At 46.3% G+C, this 17,052-nt stretch overlaps 1 protein-coding gene across 1 annotated transcript; it reads right to left on the reverse strand.

Annotated features, from left to right (window-relative positions):
* Window positions 1–918: 918 nt before the first annotated feature.
* cog3 (component of oligomeric golgi complex 3) lies at window positions 919–15,515 on the reverse strand. The gene is made up of 23 exons (XM_076039681.1): window positions 15,317–15,515; window positions 14,915–15,061; window positions 14,755–14,816; window positions 12,648–12,813; window positions 12,410–12,484; window positions 11,938–12,030; window positions 11,538–11,663; window positions 10,606–10,686; window positions 10,470–10,513; window positions 10,208–10,334; window positions 9,500–9,591; window positions 9,082–9,221; window positions 8,668–8,828; window positions 7,885–7,993; window positions 7,650–7,765; window positions 7,427–7,516; window positions 6,624–6,744; window positions 6,077–6,165; window positions 5,786–5,920; window positions 5,292–5,367; window positions 5,013–5,140; window positions 2,155–2,253; window positions 919–2,015 (listed from the first exon to the last, which is right to left on the reverse strand). Exons 1-23 carry the CDS (start codon window positions 15,482–15,484, stop codon window positions 1,986–1,988), a joined length of 2,475 nt encoding a protein of 824 aa, XP_075895796.1. The 5' UTR covers window positions 15,485–15,515; the 3' UTR covers window positions 919–1,985.
* Window positions 15,516–17,052: the final 1,537 nt, after the last annotated feature.

Here is a 17,052-nt window from a genome sequence, read left to right on the forward strand (position 1 = left end):
CCAAACCAGGAGGTGGCGATATGACGTAAAAAGAACAGGCCACTGTAGCCAATCAGAAGCATTTGAGAAAAAGGTAAAGGTTGAAAGAAAAGAAAACCAACCGCTCAATGTCAGTCGGTGCTGCGCATGAGGGCTGACAGTGGAGTTAAACTGCTTTTGTGCATTGAACTGGAATTTAAAGCTAAAAAAAAAAAAAAAAAACTCACTTTCTCAATGTGTTGACATGGCAGAGGAGATGTCAAAGTCCTCCTGAAGGGTTAAAACTAGCACTCTTGAGGCTCCGTTTGATCATTGTCCACTGCTGCTTGACGAGGTCAAGGTCACGGACAAACATCGCAGGCAAAAGCAGATGTCACAACACAAGGGAGAGAGAAAAAAAAAATCTTCATCCTAGGTTTTCCATAACCAAATTATGTATTTCAATTTGAGCAAAAGGAGGTCAAACGACACAAAAAAGGCTATTTGTTTAAAAATAAATAAATAAACACCCCACATAGGGTCCATTTGAGTCTTCTTCTCTTCTTGCCGGAGTAGCCGAGCCGAGACCGAGGTTGCGCCTGACATGCTTCAGAGGCATCTGCACAGGAAGAGGCCAGAGATCAACGTCCTCCTCCAGAACGCCCAGTCCCTGATCACTTATCAAAAGACCGTCAGTCTGCAGAAGGTCAAGCCCCGGCGACGCTTCATCTCGCAGATGGAGAGACGGCGGCTGCCAGCGAGGCAGCAGCGGCAGCGGCAGCAGCAGCGGCAGCGGCAGCGGCAGCCGCAGCGTCGTGCCAGGAAGACCCCCTAAAGTCCACGGCGTCCTTCAGTGGCAGTGTCTTGTTTCGCACAGAGATGACTCATAGCGCAGCAAGCTCAATGACAAAGTGCTTTTCAAGAAATAAAAAAGAAAAAAAAAAATCCCAAGACACATCATTAACCTCTTCCTCTTTTTTCTTTAATGATAATGTCCATAAATAGCATGACTGTACACCGTCCTTTTGGAGAGGACACGCATGAAAAGCAAAGTGGCCGGTCACATTGTGCCGGACACCGACAAACACGCCCGTAAATCACGCAGCCCACAGTGCAAATCTGCAAAGATCAACATCCCCCCGCCCCGACAAAAAATACAAACAAAACAACAGGATATTAGTCTTTAACAATCTTGTTATATATATATAAAAAAGAAGAAGTATAAAACATCATTTCTTCACATACTTTTCAAGAAGGACAATGAGATTTGCTGTGATCAGAGGGCGGATCTGCTCAGACCTGAGAGTTCTGGAACCACCGCAGCTCTACAGAATTTTATGCTTTAGAAAAATGTACAAAAAAGAAAAAAATGAAACTCCAAGATGTGGGAAGGAAGGCTCCCTACTGGCTATTAGCCGCTTAGCTCGTGATTACTGCAGGCTCAACACAACAAGCGGCCCACGCCTCGACAACCCCTCACCCACCGAACTCCCCGCTGCTCTTTACCTGCTGTGCAAATCATTCAGTTGCGAACCAGCGCGGCGCCGGGGAGAGACGAGAGCTGCGATGGGCAAAAATCCCATTTTGTCGAAATGGATTTCTCCCTCAAAAAAAACCCAAAAAAAAACCACACCTCCCCCCACCGAACAACTGCACCACTTACAACGCCAGTCAAACAAAACAATCAAGTCCGAACCTGAAAAGTGATATCCTCCACTTCCCAGAGTGTTACGGAACCTCAGAATCAATGCTCGACAGACAGGCTGGTGGCTGCTCCAGCCGCAAAACCATCCAAACAGAAATTAAATAATAAATATTTGAATGTGTGCAGGATACTGATTTTCTTTTTTCTTTTTTATGCCTTTGCTTTCAGTTTGGTGTCATGGTTCCAGTAAAAGGGGGCCTTTCTGGCAGGCGAGCCGCCCTCTGAGCCCCGTTGGTCCTTTCAGCTCCTGCTGGAGTTTCAACATCCGGTTCGCGGGAAAAAACCCAAAGAAAGTTCTGGCCAGCGTGAAATAACTGGGATGTTATTTATTCACGGACAGCAGGAGGTTAATCTGGGAAGAAAGGAACAAAAAAAAAAAAAGAAGAAATGACACAAAAATAAACACAGGCAGGCGCAATTTAGTGTTGCCGAAGCCGGAGGAACATGGGAACTGCTGCGGGAGCCTCGTTAGGAGGCGCTGATCCGGATACCTGCTCTGTGGACGGGCACGCGATGATCTGAAGGTCTTCTCCGCTGTACTCCTCCTGAAGCAGGGCGTGCAGTCTTTGGAAAACCTGCTGGATGTTATTCTGCGGGCAGACAGAGAGAAAGAAAGACAGAAAGAAAAATAAATAATAAAAAGCCAACCTGTTACCGAGAACCGGGGGGGGAAATTAATACGACATTTCCATCTGCCGTCCGTCCCCCCTCGCTACCTTGTTTCCATGTCAACCGTTTGGGAAGTTTTTTTTCTCTTTTTTTGTCGTCGGGACTCACGTTCGGGGCGTTCACCCGCCACCTTGATGTGCTCCGGGCAGACGGCACAAAGGCTTCTCTATTACACCGTTCAATCACGCCGATTGTTTACCGCCGAGAAGGCGCGACCTGCGCGAACTGTAAAAAGGCCGACGCCGGCTTAGGACCTAATCACAACAAAGTAAATGTAAACGGCAATTACGAACAAATGGCTACGCAAAAAAAAAACTAAAAAAACTTGGAACTTTGTGGGAAAAAATCATTTCTTTGCTCTTGCTGACAACCCCCCATTTGACATTTGATTTAAAAGAACGGCGAGCAGAAACTCGTGCTTGATGTAAGTCGTCAGGGCGCTGGATGTCAAACCGACGGCGGGGCCTCCCCGCGAATCTCCCGCCGCTCGCCATTAACCGTAACAGGTGCGCGCATGAATGTTAAATGAGAAAGTGGGATCTTCAAAAGGGGCTCGGCTATTCACGGCGTGAGAGTGGGGAGAATTTTACCACTTTGTCCGAATAGAAAAAAGAAAGTTAAGAAAAATGCCTCTGGGCGCGCGGACGCAAAGAAATGTGGGTATTTCACCATCTGCGGCCGCAATATCAAAAGATTGGAGAGATTCTGGCGAGATCGCCCGCGCAAAAGTATCAAGGACGAAAGCCAATATTGAATGCTCGCGACCTTCGATCCCTCAGGCGGCACTAAATTAAAAATCTGACATAATTCTTTGAAGGGTATTACTTCACCGGCTCGGGAACACTCCGCCGCCGCCACCGCCCGCTCTCTGCCTGAGCTCATCGGAGACGGATGACACAGAGTAGGGGAGAGTGTCCTCTGGTGCAACGAGTCCACATTAAATAGTTTTTCTTTTTTTTTTTTGTGGGCGGGGGAGGGGGAAGAGGTGGTGGTGGGGGACACGGTGGACGTCGCGTCCTCAAGACTAAAGAGGGAGACGGGCGTCGGGATTATTAGCAGCGGCGAGTTCAGAGGGCCGGCGTCTGGCAGTAATTCAAGGAGGTGTTGGCGCCTTCATCAGCGACAACGCCGCTAATACCCGCAGGTGGACGTGCGGTCCGGGACAACAAACAATCTTTCTTTACAAGCCAACTGCCCCCCCCCCCCCACACACCCTCCACCCCCACCTGCCCCAAGGGACCTTCCTGCCCACTCCAGCAGGACGGTGCTACATCTCAGAGTGGCCTTTGAGTAAAACTAAATCAAACTCTGCTGAGAACGTGTGGCAGAGAGTTTGTTTTGTTTTTGTTTTTTTACCCAGGAGGAAGTACAGACACCCCAAACTCTTTTGATTGGTCCCTGCAACGTCTTTTGGGTCATCTTGCTGATGCACCAGCATTGGTCACCGAGTGTAACAGGAAAAAGTACAAATGATTGACAAAGAGGAAATGAAAAGTAAACATTTAAAACTTCACTATAAGAATGAAAGACGAAGGACAGTGCAGACATGAAGAACAGCATTAAAATAAAAAACCAGAGTGAAGAAACAAGCTCTTGAGCTGTGCTTTAGATTGTCCACAGACGCTACATATTGGTTTAAGCAAACGGTTGCCTCTAGCGCAGACAATCAATATGGTGATCCTTCAGCCACCAAGGGTGGCGCACTCGAGGTAGAAGTGAGAGACTTTGCAGCGACCAATCAAATGGATTCTGGTGAGTTTGGGGCTGTTGGTGTAGTTGTACTTATTTCCTCCTGGGGGAAAAAAAATAAAGCTCACCCCCTCCCAGCCTGCTAAGTGAAGAAGGCACAAGTAATAAAACAGGAATCAGTATTTATCCTTACAAGGTCTCATATTTTCAGATTTCTTTTTTTCATCCTGGTTTTCAGTGCAGAAAACTTGTATTATTAAATCCATCCGGGTCTCCAAAAAAATAGCACATTTAGTGCCCTGGTCTGCATAAACGCTCTGCTTCAGCTTTCTGCTACAGACTGAAGCTCTGCTGGACCTTCACCAAGCTGGGAACAGGGACAGAGAGGAGGCCGCCACAGTGACCCAGCTGTGGGCGCTGCCGTCGGTGGCAGAAGCCACTTGTTACCGCTCCCGTGTAAATGACGTACGGCCAACATTAGCTCACTTGACTCGTCTGCTCTGAAGGTCGCGCGCTGCGCAGCGCCTGGAGACCAGATGTAGGTCCACATCAGCGCATCTGGCCAAGGCCACAGGCAGGCTTCTGGAGGACTGATGGGAAGAGCTGTGCCCTTTGTGACATCACAAAGGTCAGATTTCCAAAGCGGCAGCAAACGCACTTTTGAAAGAATTGGATGCCGCTGTCCCCGGTTCTGGTTTCCCAGCCGGACGAAGGTGCGCGTTGTTAGAAAATTCAGAAAATAAATTATTGAAGGCTCCGTTCCCTTTAAAACGTCAGCGGCTAATCAACGGCAGCAGAAAACACTTACTTTTCCATTAAGCCGTGCCTTTCAGTCTTGTGACTGATGTATCTACCTGTAAGGCCTCCGAGCGAGTTCACATAACGAGGCTGCTTCTCGGCACTGCGTGGCGTTTGTTATTTAACAAGGACTCACAAAGAGACGGATTTACACAGAGCACGCAACAAAAGGGGCCGCTGAGGAAAAACTAACCCGGACAGGCTTGAAAAGGATGAACTCTGTGTCTCTGTTGGCCAAGTACAAGGACATGCTTTGTAAAGTGCTTGGCAGCTTGCTCTTCATCACCCGGTAGGTAGCCATCACTATTTCGTTGATCTTTGCTAAAAGCGGAGAAAGGAGGGAGGCAGGGAAGGAGGGAGGGAAGGAGAGGGGAAGAAAAAAAAAACATTGACATGCCCTTTAGCATGTGCTGTGCCAGTTTTGATGAATTGCAGTGTGACACCGGCGGCGTTTCCCCGAGACAAATCTCACCTGGCTGCGCCCAAGGTTGCTCAGACAGCCGGTACGTGGGGCCACCTTGGATGGCCATCGTTTTCAGAGCTGCGACCTGCGAGTGCAGACGGAAAACAAGACGTCACATTTTCCCCCCCTGAAAAGACTTTATTTTCAACCCTTGTGTATCGAATCAACTTTGCTTCCAGTTAGAGTTATTACACTCTTAGCAATGAGGCAGAAAAGAGCCATACTCTGAACGATTGAGTGCACAAGTGAGACCGGAACAAAGCGTCCTTGGAGGCGAGACTGCCAATTTGTTTTAGTTGTAAGTAAAGCAGTTGGGACAAAAAAAAAAAAAAAAGCAATCATTATATCGGCTAATTATCTTTTCCCATTTTTTGGAAGGCAAGTTTCGAGTGGAGAAGAAGGAAGGTTAAGAAAAAGAAAGAAAGAATGAAAGCAAACAAGATGAGCATGAGCTACTGCTGCTGCCTGGGGGCAGAGGCTGCCTTGGCTCCAGCTCCAGTTACCCTGGTGAGAAACTCCTCCAGGTTCCCCACAAAGATCTGAGTCTGCTGCTGGATGAACTGCTCGCAGCTGAACTTCAGGTGGCGGTCCACGTCCTTCTTGGAATCGATGTAGTGCTCCTTGATCTCTGGCGTTCCCTGAGGAGCGCCCCCCCCCCCGAAAAAAAGAGAAAGGTGTTTAGCAAGACCAAGAGGCTCCTCTCTCACAGCAGAGAGAGGAGTGAGGCAGGGTTTGATAGGAGGGGAAATAAACAAATAAACAAGCTGGGGGGGAGAAAAATAAACAAACACTACCTCCAATAGGAATTCAAGGATGGCGTTGTGGCTGTTAAGTCGGAAGAATTTGGGAACAGCCTTGGGGTTCAGGATTTTGAAGGCGGCGTCTGCACACACACACACACACACACACACACACACACACACACACACACACACACACACACACACACACACACACACACACACACACACACACACACACACACGAGATTAAACACGGGCTGGTATAGCGTTAGAGTGCCCTCTAGTGCCGAGCAGGTAAACCGACCTTGGCACAGACAAGGTGCCAGAGGTAAGGGGGGTGGGTTGGGGAGGTGGGGGAGGGCAGAGGGGGCGGGGCCGAGCCTGCCCTGCTGCGAGCCATCAGTTAAAGTGCGTCACGGTGTCGGATGACACTGTAATTTCCACCATAATTGTTGCCACCGGTGCACACGATGGGCACCGCTCGCCTAATGAGCGTGCGGACGTAATGACGGGGCTCTCGTGGAGTACCGCCGCTACCCCCCCAACCCCACCACCACCACCACCACCACCACCACCGCCGCACCTTCAATTATCTCACCTCGTGTTTTCTTCAGGTCCAGCGAGATTTCCTTGATGGCGAAGTCGGTGTGAAATGGGGCGATCTGCTCGCGCATTATCAGCAGGTGCTTGATCAGGAAGAGCTGCCCGTCTACTTGGGTCTGCGGAAGGCGATGAGACAGATACGCACGCGGCGTTGAAAGCCAGGCAGACACAAAAAAGAAGAGGGGTGTGTGTGTGTGTGTGTGTGTGTGTGTGGGGGGTAGCTGCCTGCTAGGCGGGCTGCACAGAGCGTGGAAAAAAGGCACGAGGCTCGCGGACGATAAGGGAGGAGGACAAATTAACAGCTGATTAACCACAGCAGAGAGAGAGAGAGATAGAGAGAGAGAGATGTATCACTGTGATCAAAAAAAAAGAAGAAAAACAACTGAAGCCTCGCAGAGAAAGACATCATCGGCGCGAGGCAGCGGCGGCGGCGGCGGAGCATCCTGCGAGATTGATGCCGCCACTCTCGTTTTGAAGCGCCGGGTTGAAACGGGCCAGTTAGCGCAAGACAGACGGGAGAATCCGAAGGTGAGACGGGCCCATAAATAACCGTCCGGGTCTGCCGGGCCGCCCGGCGCAGCATAATAAGGAATCCATTAAGAGCAAACTTGAAAAGGCGTCAACCCCCCCTTATTCCTCCCACCCCCCACTCTGTGCCTCTGCAGTTTAACGCTCGTCTTCAGGAAACTGATCTCGTTTATTTAGTGTGTCAACGGGGAAAAAAAAGAAAAATAAATAACGGCGCATTTCCAGCTATGTCGCGGTCGTTTGAGGAGCCGGTGAGTGTGCATCGCCAACCTTGTTTTTAAGGATGATATCGGAGGCTTTGAGCAGGGACTGGATGCAGGCAGATAAGGCTTCTTGAGATAAACCCTGGAAGACGGCTCTCTGGAAAAACACCAAATCACAGTGAGATGCGCCAGGGGAGGGGAAAGAAGAAGGGAAATGCAAATGCGGCAGAAACTATATATAAACATGAAATAACTGGCGAACAAAAGGCTTTCAAATTTGGAGGACCTACATCTATGCATCTGTAGAGCTTGGACAGGCAGACCAGCGTCCGCCTGACGGTGGGGTACCACATGCCGTGCAGATCAGCCGGGGAGATGGAAGCCTGGAAGCTCGAAGCTTCGCTGCCTGTAAATAACAATTCAGCAAAGTGCCATCCAGCAAAATTACTGTGACACTAAAGGGAAGACGCGGACAAAAGGAAAGAAAAAGAAGAAAAACCGGCTCTGCAATCTGGTGAGACGGACCGGGATTACTGTTCCTGCGAGCGTCAGGATCCTCGAGTTGAACATCAGAAAAGGACGACTCCTGTGACATCTGCTTCATCTGCTCCTCTTTCAAGCTCTGAGCGATTCTCTAACGGTGGGAAAAGAAAAAGATGGCACGAGAGAAGATGTGAGGGAGAGCAACCTGTAGAGGGCCGCCACACGCGCGGCACTTTGAAACTCATCGTCGCCTTGCGCACTTGGAAGTTTGACAGACGCTTCTGTGTCTTGACTCGTTTTTAACCGACAGAGGATCAACAAAAAAACGATGCTGTTAATGAAGTTTTGAGGTCGACCGTACCAAAGCAAAGAACAACCAGCAGCCAAGGCAGCTACATGAAGGCCGTGTAAGGACAGTTAGGAATACAGGCCGAACTCTGAATCTCAGACCTCCGTTTACGTACTTCAATGAAACTGGCGAAAAACAGTGTTTTTCCAAATTGCACTCTGCCATTACGCTCTAATTGGACACGCCACTATTATTTAACAGCCACTTTTTAATTCCTCTGCTTCTTTCTAATGGCAAATTGCAAGGTGACGAAGGCAAGTTCTCACGCAAAAAACAACACAAAGTTAATGCCTGATCAATTGGTCTGTTGACGACTCGGCCAAGAACGAGCTGGCGAGCTAATTACGCAGCTCCTGCTGCGTTTGCCAGAGTGCAAATACTGTGCTGTACACGTTTATGTAATCAAAACATTGAGTGTTTAGTTAAGAGGTGTTACGCTTTGTAACTAAACTGTAGTTTGTGCAGACGGGACTCACCTCCATCATCTCCAGCTTCTCCGGGTAGGCCAGATCCCCCGGAGCCGGTTTGTAGCCCATAATATCAGTCTGGATGTAAATGTGGGTCCTATAGACGAGCCTCTCCTGCACATCCTCCAGCATCTGCTTCACCACGGCGTCGAAGGCCCCCAGCTGAGCGGCTGCATTAATGGATGGCGAGAGGTCAGAATGGAAACGGTGGATAATCTTCCCCCGTCGCCAGTTCTGATGTGAATAGGTGCCGTTAAGCGCCGGTAACACTCGCCGAGGGAGCGAGGCGAGAAAAGGCAAGGGAAGGACTTGGCCTGGATCTCATCCAGGAGGAAGGAGGAATCAAACGCATCCCTCGTTTCACTAATTAACGCGTTGAGACTCGCTCGTTACACCGGCCATTTGTTTCAGGGCGAGACCCACCGTTGTTGTGGACGTGATCCTCCAGCATCTCATTCTTGAGGATGCTGCAGAGCTCGGACAGGGTTTCCAGGTGGATGATGTGGATGATGAGAGGCCGCAGGACATCGTACAGGGACACGCACAACTTCTCCAGCAGCTCGCTGCCGGAGATTAAAGACAGGAAGGAGGCAGGTGAGAATTAGGGAAGTCTAAAATTACACCTTTTCTCTTTCTTTTCAGACTTTTCCTTCAGATGCGAGAACAAAGTGATGCCTTGAAAAAAAAGAAAAAAAAGTTTGCCAATTGTGTTTGTACGATGAGCTCAGCGGTGGTTCAAACCAAACAAGTGAGATCTGATTAACAGCGTCGCGCCCAAAGAGGACAAAACACCGCCTGCTGTTTTGGTGTCGAGCTTCTCGACGGGACGAGCGACACTCACTCTAGCTTAGTGGTGGGCTTGGAGAAGAACTCGCCGTACAGCTGGTGTTCATCCTGACACACGTGGACCATGAAGGCGCAGCCGCTGCGGACCTGGAAAAGACACACGCATCAGAGCCAAATCGACGCTAGATAAGCAAACACATCCGCCCACACAAAGGCCGCGCAGCCCGTTATAGCGATCATTAATGAGCCGCGGTTCCCGCTAAAGGAAAAGCTCTCGGATTTTCCCCGTTAGGACGTTTGTTCCGTGAAAATTCTGACCTTTAATTATGGGACTCCCATCAAGCCAATTAGTGGAGTGTTTTTAAATGCCAACACGGTGGCAAAACACATTAACCAAGCCGAAACGGAAGCGGTTACGTTTGAACTATCAAATTAGAATTAAAAATAGTGGCAACCTTTGGGGTCAGTTACATTTGTGACTGTGCGGCAGCGCCGCTTTACAGATGAGCCTCTGCACAGCGTACGGTCAGCGACAGGGCTCACGAGTAGGAGATGGAGGAGATAGAAGAGGAGGAGTAGGAGGGGACACCTGCTGTACACATTACCCTCATTTTTCATGTGTGCAGGTTTGTGTCCGTGCCGAACGCCGCGGAAAATGCACCTCCTCTCCCCCCGGAGGGACTTCGAGACCCATCCGGCAGTGCTCAAATGTCACGGCGCTAAGTCTAAAGGGCAGTTCCGCCTTGAACCGGTCACGCCTTACCAGAGCGCAGTGGTCTTTGCTGTTTTGGTTGGTCAGGTCGGTAATGGTGGACGTGATGCTGGGGCTGAGGAGCTGCTCCCGCTGGTCCAGGTAGCACTGGTGGATTTCGTCGAGGAGCTGGTGGTATCTGCTCACATCAACAGAGGGAGCTCTGGATTAACTGGGGCACGAGGACTGTCGGGAAAGATTAATAACACGGAGGCCGGAGACGCTCTGTTCTTCTTTTTTTCCCACCAACACCCCGATGAAAGCAGTGACTTACTCTGGAATCTTCTCTGCCCGCTGCTCTATCTGCTCAATCAGGGACTGGAAGGAGTAGAAGTAGAAGAGTCAGCTGGTTCTAGAATATTATCCAAGCATTATAATAGCGGATTGAAAAAAAAGAAGTAGATACCTACTCTAACTTTAGGTGCGGAGGCTCTAAACTTAACATAGTAGAGTGTGAAGGCGTTGTCTGCATTGGTCAAATTCATTGGATCCTGAGGGGAAGAGAGGAGGAGAGAGAATCCATTGGTTATTATAAAGCTACATTGTATTATGATTGCCAGGAGGAAAAAAACATCCTACTTTCTATCCCAATGCGAAGATAATCCTTTTAGAGTTTGCAGAGCAGAAATAAAAAAAGAAACGCAAATGAGGTGCGTTCCCGCTCCCTTGGTGAATAAATTACTGCTGTTGCTGGCAGTTCACATGTAACATGTCTGTGGAAGGGCTTACAAAGCCGAAAAACAAAACAACTAGGCAAGTCAGGAACACGGAGACGTGGACTCGAACTACAATCAATTACACAGGCAGTAATTGTCCTTTCAGTCCCGCTTGTACTGGCCATATCTAATGACACCACAAGGAAATTGGAAAGCCGATGTTGGAGTCAACGGAAATGATATGGCTTCGGTAATTGCTATTCGCAGAACTTTCTCATTGTGGCGTTTCCATTTCTAAAATTTGAAACAAGTAAAAAAAAATAATGAAAAAACGAACTTGTAAACTTTTGGCTAATCCATCTGTCATTTGTCCATCTATCCACTTTCTACGCAGCTTCTCCTGCACTGTGAAGGCCTGTTTCAGTGAAGGTTCTCAGTCATCCAGGTCATCGTAGTCTTTAGAGTTAAGTGAAAAGCTACTGAACGGGGTTAACAAATAAATCATTTGCACTCACAACAAGAGACAATTTAGAGTTGCCAGTTATCTGGATGTGCAGGTCTTTGTACTGTGAGAAGAAGTGGAGGAGCCTGCAGAGAACCAACAAAGGCACAGGGAGAACCAACTGGCCAACTGCAGCCAATGTCGACCCCCATGGAAAGCATGAGGAAGCGCCAAACCATCTTACCCTTTTTGTTAACTGGCTCGTCAGATTCTGCATAGCGTTCACAATGTGGATCTTCATGAAGTGCATGGCTTTAGAGAGGCACTGCTTGAACTTGGCCAAGTACACTGGATAGTCCTTGAAATTGGGCTGCAATGAAGAGAAATGAGTGCTAGACATCAAACACTTTTTTTTAAATTCTGATCACAAGCCATGAGATCATACTGCACCAAGGCAAAAAGTCTTAAAAAAAAAAAAAAAAATGTCTGAAATCCCCACTGGGATAATTATGCTTCAGTTACACAGCAGGCACTCTGAAGCTTTTACTGGCCAACACACTGGTTTTGCGTTTAGTTTTCTGCAGCAGGGATGAAATGATGTTTTGTAAAGAAATGAACCGCTGCCAAAAGTGTCAAATACTCACATGTGAGGAAACGTATTCTACGCAGTCGTCCAATTTCGACAGCATTGGTATAAAGCCCTCACTATTTACAGACAAGGTTGGCGAGTTCAGCTTCTGCAGAGACAAAGAGAAAGAGCGATTTGTTTTCCCCAAACAAACCCGTCATCATCCGGCTCTTGGGCTCCATAATTAAAATATTGTCTTTCATTTGCGGGGCCCTCGTCGCCAGAAATGTTTCAATTTCAATTTGGTCGCAGGCCAAAAGGAAGGAAAATCTGTGAAACCGGCTTCAAATATTTTACTTCAGTGAGGGAAAAGAAGAAAAAGTGAAAATGTTCTCAGTGCGCCGCATAAAACATTAAAAACTCTGACATGAATTAAGAGCCTCGAAAACAACAGTAGGTCCTTGTTATTTAGTTTGCTATTTGTCAATAAACAAACAAGGGTACATAAAAAATAAAGTTTAAGGTGAGGATAATTGAGGTTGGCCTACCGTGTTTATGCTTTCCAACTCATTAAAATATGAAAGTTTTTGCTGGATGCTCTCCGCCAGGTCAACAAGCTCCGACTTCAAAAAACAAGACAAAAAAATAACATAGTTAACAAAAAAATACATGAGGTTTTCAACTGCGAAGAAGCAGGAGTCCGCTCACAAGGGGATGAAGCCTACAGAAAAACTTTGTACAATACAAACAAAAAGCCTTTGTTGGTCACACCAGGTGGCTTCTCACCTGCTCTTTCAGGAGCTGTTCACAGGCTTCGTGGAGGGTGCCGGTTTTGTCGGACACAAACAGATACTGTTTCTGAAGCGAGTCCAGGTGCTCCAGGGCAGCGCTGACATCTTTGAGAATGGCATCACACTGTTCCTGGTAGCAGTTCAGCTCATCTCTGGTTTTCCTGAAGGGGGAACAGCATACGTCCAAATTAGTTTGACCGCCAAAAAAAAGGCAAACTTTGGGGGGGGGGGGCCTTTGACCACATTTCAACGCAGAGGTTAAAACTTCACGGTCTGTTAAATGGGAAAACATTTGAGCACGTTGCACTTCTGGATGGAGCTCAAACAGAAGAAGCCTCCGCCAGCTGTCAAAGGCAAAACATCAGTAGCGACATTATTCATGGGGTGTCGTCCAGGGACGTGTGGGGGATGATATTCAAATGTGGAGCGGCACAGCAGCTGCTACTTAAAAGCAACCCTGGGAAATACTCTTGATTGGCAGAGTCTAAGTGCAGACTTGAACTAGTGGCTTCTTTTCTTCTTCTTCTTCTTTACCCAGTTGGCCCTGAAATCACAAAGCACTGATGGAGAGCAACTCAGAGGTCTCAAACAGTAGATGGCTGCTCAAATCTAATCAAGATTTCCATTTCAGATAAAGAAATCATAATTATTATGTTGCATTGTGTTCCGCACTCAAGTGACGGTTTAATTTCTCAGACAAATCATCTCCAGATCAGCTCGGGCTGGAATAATGAAGAGAGTGAGTGTGAAAGAGAGAGAGAGAGAGAGAGAGAGAGATGTGGCCTTTGGTAAACAATAAAGGTCAAACCAATACAGCAGTTAGATGGATAGAAAACACACAAGTGCACAGAGAGGCTGCAAAACACACAACTGCTCAACACAGAGGACTTTAGTTGGAAGCACAAGACAAACATGACACACTGTCGCTGTTGATGTCATGACGACCTCATGACAGGTTGACACTGCATCCAAGCTCAAATGTGCATCCAATTTTTAATTTTTATTGTATAATGATGAATTTAATGATTTGTTCCTGAAAAACCTAAATGATAATTCAAGAAAATGATTTCGATAGTTTTGTATTTTTCTGTGTCATTCAGTTAATAGGTAAATATTGGAGAAGATAAAAATTTTAAATGTCAGTTTTCATTCAGAATCTTTTTAAGACCCCCATATAGTATCCATTTTTTCATCTCAAATTCCCACCCTGGATTCCAGTAGAGCTGCAGCACACAGAGTAAAAAAAAAGATGTCTCTTTTAGAACGCAATATACTTAACCCTCTGTTTACAGCCTCCTGCAAACACACTTGAGTTTTAGTGTCCCGTTACAACTGACGCTCTTGCACCATCAACATGTTTCAACGGACCAGGAGAAGAACAATCCATCTGTACCCTCTGACATCACCAGTGAATGATTCACAGAACTCTGCGTTTCGATGTCTGAAAAGTTGAATGTATAAAAGAAGTAAAGGATGGACTTTTCTCATTTCTGGGTAGTGGACACACCAGAGTGAGATACTGTTGTTTTAAAGTATTGCTGATGGTGTTATAAAGAGAGAGACACTGTATACAGCACCACCATTTTAGTAACAGTGACTTTCATTGTTATCACTAATGTTTTTATTCCTCACACTACGCACATTGCACACATTAGATTTCAATTTGATTAATTTTAACAGCTGACGCCTTTTTGCACAGTTACTTATAGGTGTTTGTTTGTACAGAGCAGTGTGGGAAATAAAGTGGAAGTTTATGCATACTTTCCCCCTCTTAGTTTGTAAGTATAGTTTCCTCCTCATTGTTTTTTTATTAGCTGATTAGGTGGGACCTCAGTATGTAGTTTCATTCATGGTTCAAACTTGTGGTTTGAAATGGAAGTTGTGATACGCACTGCGGAATCGTAATGAACCTCTTTACAGTACATGCAATTCATGAAAAAAAAATCATAATTTGCCATTTGATTTGATATCTTTTAAAAGTAAACACAATCACCCCAACTCTTAAATAGGACCACCCACACTGAGAGTTATAATTAGTAACACATAAGTATATGTGGTGGGGGGGGGGGGGGGGGGTTTAAAGAAAATGGATTTTAACTCACCTGTACTTCACATTCTCATCCTGATCCATGTTGTTTTGCAACTTGGCGAACCAGGCAAAAAACTGCAACACAAATATAGTTTTATTCTAACGTGTCATGTGTGGCAAAGAATTCCTGAGTGTCTGGGAGAAGCGTCAGGTGTGACAGACGACGCAGTCACCTGTTGTGCTGTCTCTATCCTGTCATTTTCCATGTCGAGCATCTGGAAGCCTTTCCGCAATACGTCTTCGGTTGAAGCGGGTACAGTCGCCGTGAAGGGTGACTGCAAGGACCGCGATGACAAGCTGCACAAATCCTCAATGGGGAGCTACAAAGCGAAGAAGGACTTTAGTTCGAAATATTACCCACAAGTCCCCACAGGAGGAAAGCTGAATGGCTAGACACGTCGAGGGGTAGCAGTCACGGGTGTTTTATAAGAACAAAGTAAGTGCCAGGCATCTTTTGGCATTACTAAAATGTATAGTGACGACTTTTTCTCCCCAAGTAGCCTCACACTGACGCCGAGAGAGCAAGTTAGCACTATTCGGCTAGCTCACTGGCTAGCTGCGGAGCCACTTCTTACCTCTGACGGGACGCTCAGAATTTCCGCTGCCGCTCGGAGCTCCAGGACAGAGTCCATCTGTTTCTCCGTGAGGGGAGCCAACGCATCGACGCGGCGGTCCCATAGTGTTAATTTCTCCCAAGTATCTTTCTCAGTCGGGTCCAAGGGGGGCTGATCTGTGGACGCCATCTCCAATTTGTTTAGCGACAACGTCAGCTGCAACGTAGAGTACGGTAACTTCCTGTTCCGGGCTTGTGGGCGGGGCTTAACAAGTCCTCCCACCATGGACCTGCTGCTGGTGCATTAACAGCGACAACAATAACCTGAATATTGGGAACGTATCTACTATAATTTGTTTGATTTTTGTTGTTTCTTGTGCATATATTAAAGTATATGTTTTCTGTATTTTTCCACCACGTTTTGATCGCGTGTGTGATTGTTGGTGAAAGTTAATACTTTATAGTGCTTTCTTATCCTCTGCCGCTATTAACTTTACATAGCACATACATTTAATTTGTTGGTATTTGTAATAATATGCCTACCGAAATACTCAGCACTGCAACTTAATGGTGTTGTAATGCATACTTTTCTTCTCTTAATGGAACTAAAATACGAAGTCAACCTCCAAACAAGATAGCATATTTGTTATTGTTTTACATCAGTGCAGCTTAATATTTTCTTTAATTTGGCTGGTTTTCCAGCTGAATAACAGCTGGAGCTCATTATATTATTGCTATAAAACCTCCCACCACAGGACTAATGGGACTGTGTGATGAATTGACTTTCAGAGTAGGACACATATGGCCTCTGGCAGCATCACTTATCATGCAAAATACACATCCAGCAGGTGGAGCCCTGGGGCACATTTTAAATGCTTTAAATTTAGATAGACAGTTGTTTTCCCATTATGTTCTCCGCTAAATAATTCTTAATATTTATTTAACATAAAGCAAGAGCAATAGGCACATTTTGGAGTCCAGGTGCAAGAACATTTTATCTAATGGTGCTCCTGGGTGAAATCCTTCTAACTGGCCAACACCAGTCTTTTATAAGCACATGGACAGAATTTAGCTAATTTTTACAAGTGGTTTGACTATTAGTATTAACGATAATAATTACTAACGACCGTTGTTAAGTGCAGTCAATGATCCTAAATCAGGACCTCATTTTAGATACTTTATAGCTATAGACTCCATAGAATGTCAATGAAATCGCCATATTTTCATTATTTGAACTAAATGCTTACATTTGTATAAAAATTTAGTCTGTGCTATAACGATCATCAATCCACATACAAAGCTTCCAGTATTTTTTTCATACTCTTCACCCAAATCCTGGTGCCATTACAGCGAACAGGTTGCATTTACAGACTACTGTACTTCTGCAGGGTGTCTCATGAGGAGGTCACATAGAGTTCAGCCTTTTTTTCCCCTCTTTGCTCTTGTCTCCTTAAGTTAAAAGGAGATGCTGCAAAATTCAAGCCGTGTTACTCCTGAACAAAAAGACATGTCAGAGCGAATCTTGTCAGAAATTGTATTTCAGCTCAGCGTGGGTCATGCGGGTCTAAGAGCATCAATTTTCTCGGCAGTGGCACAGATGATTTATTTTACTGTAGCTCTATGACTGTGTGAAATGAAATTGGATTCCACATTTGAACTGCTGTTAAAAAAGAGTTTAGCCCTCTAATTTGTTCCTGAAATGTTACTGAAACAATGAAAAAAAAAACTGTGGAAAAAAAGTAAATAAAGAGTCACACG

Source organism: Nelusetta ayraudi, unplaced genomic scaffold (assembly GCF_046127955.1).
Source record: "Nelusetta ayraudi isolate G7.1 ecotype Tasmania unplaced genomic scaffold, CSIRO-AGI_Nayr_v1 ptg000060l, whole genome shotgun sequence".
Lineage (NCBI taxonomy): Eukaryota > Metazoa > Chordata > Actinopteri > Tetraodontiformes > Monacanthidae > Nelusetta > Nelusetta ayraudi.

What these genes read in the sequence shown, in the direction of transcription:
- cog3 (XM_076039681.1), bottom strand. Translation starts at nt 15,484, where the DNA reads ATGGCGTCCACAGATCAGCCCCCCTTGGACCCGACTGAGAAAGATACT. An exon ending in AGAAGCTGGAGATGATGGAG is followed by an intron (nt 7,994 to 8,667) that starts GTGAGTCCCGTC and finishes TCCCACCGTTAG; the next exon opens with AGAATCGCTCAGAGCTTGAA. An exon ending in TCGCAGGAACAGTAATCCCG is followed by an intron (nt 7,766 to 7,884) that starts GTCCGTCTCACC and finishes TGTTATTTACAG; the next exon opens with GCAGCGAAGCTTCGAGCTTC.